Source organism: Jatropha curcas, unplaced genomic scaffold (assembly GCF_041381405.1).
Source record: "Jatropha curcas cultivar XTBG-Jc1 unplaced genomic scaffold, XTBG_Jcur_1.0 HiC_scaffold_780_pilon, whole genome shotgun sequence".
Lineage (NCBI taxonomy): Eukaryota > Viridiplantae > Streptophyta > Magnoliopsida > Malpighiales > Euphorbiaceae > Jatropha > Jatropha curcas.
In genome coordinates, this window is record NW_028322540.1 from 29,554 (window position 1) to 38,988 (window position 9,435).

At 32.4% G+C, this 9,435-nt stretch overlaps 1 protein-coding gene and 1 long non-coding RNA gene across 3 annotated transcripts; both read left to right on the forward strand.

The window, feature by feature from the left end:
* Positions 1–1,165: 1,165 nt before the first annotated feature.
* Positions 1,166–5,920, forward strand: LOC105635972 (mitochondrial import inner membrane translocase subunit Tim9). Of its 2 annotated transcripts, XM_012219128.4 has the most exons (3): positions 1,166–1,337; positions 2,394–2,507; positions 5,519–5,920. In XM_012219128.4, exons 2-3 carry the CDS (start codon positions 2,413–2,415, stop codon positions 5,712–5,714), a joined length of 291 nt encoding a protein of 96 aa, XP_012074518.1. In that variant the 5' UTR covers positions 1,166–1,337; positions 2,394–2,412; the 3' UTR covers positions 5,715–5,920.
* LOC119370428 (uncharacterized) lies at positions 2,514–4,134 on the forward strand. Its single transcript, XR_005177957.2, has 2 exons — positions 2,514–2,664; positions 3,777–4,134. It is a non-coding gene; the product is annotated as an uncharacterized LOC119370428 (long non-coding RNA).
* Positions 5,921–9,435: the final 3,515 nt, after the last annotated feature.

Here is a 9,435-nt window from a genome sequence, read left to right on the forward strand (position 1 = left end):
TGTTTTAATCATCAAAATCCTAGATTAGAAATTGACCCTTGAGCCAACAATATCCACTGAGTTTTATTACTCAGCGAGTTACTTGTTTAACTCATAGGTTTTGGGACTGGACCGTAGAGAGTTATCTTACAACTGCTGCAGTTCATATTTGGAAGACCCAGTTTTTAGGGTAGCTACTCATTTTGATATTTTGATTCTGTTTATCCTTATCATGGCATGTACAGGGCACACAGTTGGGCCCATTTCATTTTGAAAACTAGTATATGTCTTGTAGATATTGAGTACATTACTAATGTAAACAACATCAGCATGATATACTATTCAACATACATTATGATATCAGCATAACAGTACATAGAGTCAACCAGTTTGTAGCGTCTCGGTTCGGTTCATTCGGGTTAACGGGTGAACTGGGAAGGGATATTACATACAATGTTTGACGACCACTGACTGTACCTAGTAGGACGGACGAATCCTGCCTTGAGGAGCTTTTCTATCTCTTCCTTAACTTTCAAGATTACTTCTTCTGACATTCTCCTTGGTGGTTGATGCTGCTGCTTAAAGTCAGGTTTGATAGGTAACTATGCTCCACCAAACTTCTCTTTAAGCCAGGCATCTCATGATAGCTCCAAGCAAAGCAATCTTTATACTTGTGAAGCAAAGTTATGATCTTCTGCTGTGATTGGGAAATGGGAATTGGAAATAGTGGGTAAAAATCTATGATTTTTATTTATTTAAGTAAAAAAAAAAATTAAAGTTTTATATTTGTGTTTTACTGGGAAATTATTGAGATAAAAGGAAATTGGAAGAGATACAGGAGATATTCAAAGGACTTAGTAGCTCATTAAGGGTACCGTAGCAATTTAGAAAGTCTTTTCTCGTCTCTAACAGTCCTTTCTTTAAGAGTTAATGGGAAAAACCTCACAAATTGGATGAATGAACTACTTAATTGATGGATGCAATTGCCAGGGAAGTTCTGAATATTTGTTTAGAATTTGGAGATTATTTAAATAATTTCATCAACCTTGGGATTGCAAAAAAAAAAAAAAGAGGAAACGCAACGGCAAACATCTTAATCTCACCCGTCCATATTAGGTTTTTATTTTAACCGTCAGATCATGAAAACCCTTGTTTCAGGTTAGGTTTTTCTACTCAGCAGCCCACCTGACCCAAAACAGTCGAGCGGAGAAAGACAAATTGGAAGAAAGAAATTCCGACCGAGCATTTCCATACAGTTGCCGAGTTCCGGTCAACAACTGCAAACCACAGCATCCGCTGAAGCAGGAGCAGCGTGCTAACACCACCACCGACATAGCCTTTAAACAAGCTCTGTCGGGGTAAGTTCTTGCATTTGTAAATGACGTTCCTTCATTAAGATTTAGATATTAAAATTATAAATGCATTTGGATGTTGGTTGAGAAATCAGTGGAAATGTCGCTAATATATGATTATATGTTCATGGTTTTGTTGATGAAAAATTACCATCATAATGAGGATTGTAGTTGTTCTTAATATAAGCTATTTGGTTTTAAAGGTTCGTATTTTATTAGCTTGTTAGATAGCTAACTCCCGTTTTCGCTGGTGAGTCACTTATATCTTTTGAATTGATTTTTCATGAACCATAGGTTGAATTGATCTATATATGTACTGATATCAAATTGTAATGCTTTTCTTTTTAAGGCTTGTGCAATGAGAATTTGATGTTTGTATAATCTTAAGCTCGATAAGGACAATAACTGAGATGTGAACTTAGTGGTTGTACACTATCTGCTTATTTAGCTTGCAAAATGTGTGTTTGTTTCTTCCATATGTGCTTGTATGTTTTAATTGGAGGAAGAGATAAGGCTGGGGTTGTGCATTTGAGATTGTTGAGATGTATATTGTCCATTTTGGGTTGATTATATATAACATTGGGAAGTGTCAATGGAATGTTTAAACCTTTCCAAATTTCTGTGAGAACTTTAATTCAAGTGGTGAATAGTGATTATTACATCTTTTGAAGTCATTTTTTAGTCTAAATTCTGCCAAATTTTTTATAGAACTGTTTCATTTCTCTCATCAAGTAGAGAAGTGGGCATGCGAATCTCTAATTTCGTAGTATTTGGGATAATAAAAGCCATTAGTCAGCTTACGTAAAATTGGGACTATTTTGTTTCAAAATTTAAAATTATTTAAAACTTCAAAATATCTTTCTTAAGTTCGTTGGGGATCCTTCTGACATAATTAATTGTTCTTAAATATCTAAAAATTGTTTCATTTAAATCCTTTAAAAATTCTCAAGCATATAAGTTCAAGTTTCTTTGAATGCTCTTGATTAACCCAAGTTGTTTCCTAGCTGTTATGAGACTAACCGAAACAAAACTTTTTTTTTCTTTCTTTATTTTCGAAAAAAGAAACTTGGTTTAATTAGGCATGGACAAGAACATTCTACAAGGACTTGAAGGAATACCTGAAGAGGACAAGATGCGTATGGCCGCAACAATTGATCAACTACAAGTGCGAGATAGGTTTGCAATCTTCCTTTAATTGCCTTATTTTCTTTTTCTTTTTCTTTTTTTTCCTTTTTTCTCCCATTTCATTTATTATCTTTTTCTATCCTGTAGTTAAATTTTCTCTTGATAGAATTTATGGGTTGATCAATTTTTGTTATTTGCTATATTCTGGGTAAGTGCCAAAATAAAATATTCATTTGAGTTTACTTCTAAATCTATCAATAGAATTGGTTTTAACAGCTTTTCCCCATTTTAGTGTTAAAAAATAAAAAAATTTTCCATTTTATCATTTTAGCAAAATAATTCTCAGAAGCTGGTGAAGTGTACCATGGTGGCAGTCAACACAATCAACTTAAAATCTAAATTGATTAAGCCCTGTGTGTGTGTGTATATGTGTGTGTGTCTGTGTATATATATATTGTCTCATTACATAGGAGTACTAGTTGAGTAGCTTTTTTGCATTTTCTACACTGGTCTCTTATTTTGGCAAGTTCAGTGGCGCACCTTTACTAAACAATTGGATAGGGGTGGGCCTACATCCAAGGTAGATAAATAATTTACTAATACAAATATATGCCAATATTTAAAAAAAAAAAAAATGGTACTACATCCAGCCCTACAAGATTAGACTAGTCGATAAGGGTGGAGCTTTCCTGCTTTATCAAATAGGATTTGATTCCCTTAGGGAACATCAAGGAATATTAGAAATAGTATTTCTTAATGTATTTGGCTGACATAGGGGGCAGCCTTAAATTGCCCAGCGTTAACTGGTCCGAGAATATTTTCGACTGTAAATGCCGAAAGAAAAAAAATCTATACTTATCGTTTCTTTTTGCTACACATTATGAAAGTTAATAATAAAAATTAATTTATCCCTATGTTTTTTTATTTTTTTCTCATGGTTTCAATTTATCTTCTATAATATCTTTTTTACAATAGTACATTTATATATAAAGCAATGCAAGTTATAAAACATTAAAACAATGATCAAACTATTAATTTGTGGTAAATAGAAAAAAATAAACAACGATAAAACACGACAAAATAAACAGTTTCACTAGTTGACACTACAAGTGTCATTTTTGTTTTTAATAAATATGCTTTTTTTTTTATTAATTTCTGAGAGAGCACTTGATGGTGTTGATTGCCACCATGAAAATTTCACCACCTTGGAATTATTTTAACAAAAACAATAAGTGGATAACTTTTTATTTTTTACCCTGAAATGAGGAAAAGCCTGGTTTTTTAGAGGATTATAAATGGTTTAACGTATGGAATCCTTAGGTAATCTGAAGGTGGTGAAGAAATTCCAAGTATGATTGCAGGCAAATTTTCCCCATTTCTTTTTCTGCCTATTGTTGCCTTTCATGGGCTGCTTTCGCGGTGTAAATGTGTATCTTTTTTTTCACTCTCACATATGGCTTCACGTCCGATTTTTGTGCAAGTTAGGTTGCAACTTTGGTTTGTAACCATGTTAAGTGAAGCTAAAACAATGTTCTCCTTGAAACCAATGCAACCATTTATGCATATATGTTGCATTTGGACGTTTTGGGAACGATAATTATGTTAATTTTTCTGATACATGTAAGAATATCCATAATTGAATAAAAAGTTGTCTATCTGATCAGGAGTAGCTTGCTGATGATATGTGCATTTTTTTTTTTTTGAGACATTTCAGTGTGCAAAGTTTGATTACAATGGAAATGTTGAGCTCTTTAAGGAACTTAATGGTTTTCTATTGGTTGTTTCTCTCTTTGCTGTTGTTATGTTAGTGTGATTGCTATTTTTAGTTTATCCAGCGTTACACTCTTTTGTGAGTTGTAAGAAAAGTATTTGTTTTTAGAGGTTTAAAGCCTGTTTACAATTGTGGTTAAATTGCTTTTCCAAAAAATAATCATTTTGGATATTAAGGAAAAGCAATTTTGAAGTTTTGCCTTTGTAGCTTTCATGACTAGCATATATGAAATTCAACTTCAAAAACTTTAATGACCTCTAATTAATATTTTCAACAATGATTTTTTTTCCCTCAATAGTAACTCAAATAGCAATGAAACACACCCTTAGGCTTTGATCAGCCATTGGCTTTTCATTTTCTGTTCATATATGGCTTCACATCTAGGCCTTGTATGTTACAGGTCATGTGATAGTTCTGTGTAGGTGACCTAGTTTATGTGAAGCCAGAAGAATGTTCTCCTTAAAATCAATGCAGCTTGTGTGTTGCAGTTGAACGTTTTGGGAACAACATCTAATTCTCATTAGTCATTGCTCTTCGGTTGACCTCCTATTCATTCAGTCAAATGATAGTGTAAATGACGCACAAATTCTTTCTTCCCTTCTACAGATTCATAATGGTTGGGACGAGTATTCCATCAATTTTGTTAGAATTTTACAAAACTGAGGTGAATTTATTTTTCTAGGAGAGAAACCGAACTGCTGAACCAAAATAATCATAAAAATATTAAAACCAATGTGAAAATACTGGGTAAAAAATTCAAAATGCAAATTTCAAATTTTTATGTATAATGTATACAAAAATATTATATATATACACACACACACACACACACACACACACACACATATAGGCTTCAGTTTTATTTTTATCACCAAAACTGAATCAAACCAAAATTTACCAAAATCTAAAACCAAAGCACACTGAGCCAAACTTGGAAGACCAAACCAAGAAACCAAAAAGCATCAGTTTGGTTGGTTTCTTTAGTTTTTAGCTGGATAGTGCTTACCCTCTAATAATGAGTGCTCTGCCAGTTTACAGGAAAAGTTGCTCATGATTTTACCTCCTGAAAATTGTTAGCAATATAGAGCTATTTTTCCGCTTTATGGCCAAATACATGTTCCCACTAAATAATTTTTGCAATGTCATTGGTTTAAACATGGAGTTTATGAAGTGCATGCTGTTTCTCACTTGATTCCCCATATTTGAAGAAATCACAGAATTTTATAATGAAGCTTATATATATGGCTTCGAAATTTTTTTAATTTATGGCCTTTTTAATTTGTATCTGCAGTATGAGAATGTATAATTCAGTTGTAGAGAGATGCTTCAATGATTGTGTCGATAGCTTTACACGCAAATCACTTCAGAAGCAGGAAGAGACTTGTGTTATAAGATGTGCCGAGAAGTTCTTGAAGCATTCAATGCGCGTCGGCCTGAGGTTTGGTGAGCTTAATAATATGCAGGCTACACCGGACCAAAGTAGCTAAAGGACCAGCAGATTGGCTAAAAATTTGTTTGCCAATGTAGAAATCTTATTTGGATAAATAGGGGATGCTTTGCTATTTATCATTTTCAACTGATTCTCCCAAGAGTTTTGATAATTTTTGCTTAAATGTCTATCTTTTATTATAAACTTAAAGAATATTAGTGGCCCCCTTATGAATGATAATAAAACATTCTGATTGTTTTGAAATGCAATATTTTTGTTCTAGAATATGAAGGATGAGTGAATTGGAAAAAAAGTTAATAAAAACTATTTATATTTATAATCTATAGTTTATTATCTCTTTTTATATAGAGAAATTAGAATTTGCATTAGGATTAAGAAAACAGTTTAACTGAAGGATTCAGAAGTTAGTTTAATTGATTTTTTCCCTAATTTGCCCTTAAACTATTATTAGCTCTTCAAGTTTTAATGTAAGCCAACTTATGGATGAGAGATAACAAAATCTTCAATTAATGTTGTATTTTGAAGGGCCAAAGTGGAGAGAATTTTGTATGCAGGAAAATAATTATTAATCCAATGAAAATTTCGAATTTGTTTTGCCAATACGAAAGTTTTGAAAATTTTGAACAAATTACTTTTATTGAGAATAGACAATTAAAAGATATATATATATATATATATATATATATATATATTTTAAAAGAATAAACAGACTCCTTAACTTTTTCAAAACGCTCTCATATAAATATATGAGAGCTCACAACGTCATCATTATCTCGTCATGAATCCACCATTGCGCTTTGACCTCAATAGAGCCGTCTAAATTCAACCACAACTGAAGAAGATGCGCATATATAACATATTATTAGATCTGAACTCTATCCACTGAGGAACAACTTGTTCGTATGGGTTTTGACATACAGAACCCTTGAGTAGTGTTCCAGAAATAATAAGAAAAGGTAACAAAAGAAAAAACATTTCTGAAAATATTAAAAATTCAGTTCGTATGATGTCATCTGAGATGACATTGAAAAAGTGGTAGATACTTTTCCATATTTGCAAAGTCAGTCTACAAAATTTAGCAAAACGCAAAGGTCGAGATAGGAAAGAAAATGAAATAAAATGTCCTTGACATAAAAGGTAAGAAACGAGTTGAAATACCTCCAGATAGGATAAAGAGGCGTAGAAGCACGAATTGATTAAAAAAAGGAATATCAAAGCATATTCTAATGCAAACAAGTTACTTCCATGAATAAGAAGTGCAAAATTGAATTTTGTCTATCGCTCGGCAATGCAGGTATAGTGAGCAGCAAACTATCATTCCTTAACATGCACGACGTAATTCGCATAGACGAAAAATGGTTCTATTTGTGTGACAAAACACAAAAGTTTTATCTTTCCACAAATGAGGAGGAACCTTTGTGCAAATGCAATTGCAAGTGATTTATTTTAAAGATAATGTTTCATGTTGATGTTGCTCGCCCTAGGTTTGATTCGAATGCACAAATTTTTTTTGATGGTAAGATTGGCATTTGGCCTTTTGTTTACACTGCACTTGCCCAAAGGAATAATAAAAATCATTCAGCAAGTATATTGGAAATAAAGCAAATAATTTCAATAACAAAGGATGTTATTCGACACATTCTAATCGAAAACATGTTGCTTGCAAATCAGAGAAAAATGGCCTTAAGTAGGTACAGACACCATTTTAATACCACAAGACAATGCTAAGCCACATATGTGGGTGATGTTGATTTTGCACAGGTTGCATGCAATTAGACGTGGACATAAATTTACTATGCCAACCTCCCAATAGTCCTGATTTAAATATTTTGGAGCTTGTTTTTTTAGAGCAAAAGATTCAATCAAACACAAAGAAGCTCCATATACAATTAACCAACTAGTTAAAGCTGTTATAAAAGCTTATGATGTTTTCAATCTAATTGAAATCAACAAAGCTTTTTTGACATTACAAGCATATATGGTTGAGATCCTTATAGGTATCAAGCAGGCAACAGTTATAGATTGAAACACGTGTCCAAGAACAGCTTAATCAAAAATGGGCAGTTGCCTAATATTATTAAGGTCTGACTTTGAAATTGTAAAGAAGTAGTGGTGGTAGTGTGTTATCCACTTTTGAATATGTTCATGGTCTGAAAAAGTGTCCCTGTTTCATATATATTTGCACTTATCTGATTACATTTTATGCAGTCAGAAAATGTAGCCAAATATCATGTATCTCCGTATTTATTAATATATAAATAATGCATTTTAAAACATCAACACTTCAAGTTTCTTGTTCACATCAACCCAAAGGACGATACAATAAGCAGTCATTTCTCAAAATCAAGTATTCACTTTATATGATTAAATACATTTACTTTCAATAGCAAAACTGCTTAAATAAGTAACAAAATTTGCATTCATATTTTAAGAATGAGCAACTGAACATACTAAAAACTAGAACACCAAACTTTGAATATCATGCTTTATTCTGACATTAACATTAAAAACTGGACACAAACATTGAAAACCTCACACAACTAAAAGCCACATCGTAAAACTGGACACGAACACTTGAAACAGGCAAACTGATATTAAAACCAACTACTTCTCTGTATAAGATAAAGCACGAGTCTTTACTTTTCTTCTGCAAAAATACCATCTACTGTTTCGTTCATGATTTGACTTGTATCCACAGAGTCCTTAAAATAATTGACAATCATTGGATCATTGTTTGGAGGTTGTGTGGCATCATCATTATGAGCATCTTCATTTTGTGTTTTTTTTTTTTATTCACCCTCCTTTTCTTGATCTTTTCTCTGCACCCTGATTTCCTTCTCCTGCTTTGACTTCACCTTGCTTTTTCAAGACCTACTCACTACTTTTATTTACTTGTACAACTTTTGGAGTATAAAAAATTTCAATCATATGTACACTTGATTGTAGACAATTCATCATTTTAGTAGTGGTTACTCTCATTTGTCCAATATGTGAAGTATTTTCATCAATCTTAATTTTTTCGATTTTTTAAGAACATTTGCATTAAAATCTATGTGCATAGGCTGCCTTGATGATCTTCTGGAAGGGTTTATGACATGCTTGACTGTCCTATTCTCATCCCTGATTCCTCATTCTATCACATCATTTTCTTAGAAATATTTCAACAATACCCACCCCTTATTTTTGGCCATAACTATGTCACATGAATTTAAGCATCTGACATTTATTTTCTCTATTGCTTTGATGTTGTCTTTATACTCCCCGCTCACATCAATCGAAGATTCAACTATGCATTTGGAAATAAACCTTGCATATGGTAAATGAAAGCAATTTTTTCTAACCTTGTACCTTTATGTACTCATAATTTTGTGGTTTTTCGTAATATTTTTCAGAATGATAGATGCTAAATTTATTTGTCTGTGGTGCATCAAATGCTACAAAATTATAGTCTCATCATTAGTGACATTATCTTTGCTTCCATATTTAGGCAATATATTCGCATAAAAAATCAAATGCAGAAGTCTAGGAATTGCTTTCATCCTCGTGCCAACTAGTTCTCCATCTGCATAATCCTCAGCTAGTTCATCTTTTTCAAAAGCTTTAACATTCAAGTCTTCAGGTATTGCGTACTCTTTTAAAATAGAATCAAAACCAAATGTTGGTACCCTAGCTACTTTACTGAGCACAAATTCATTAATCTCAACCTTCATACCTTTCACTAACAAGATAAAGCTTTTCTCTATTGCTTTCTATTTTCT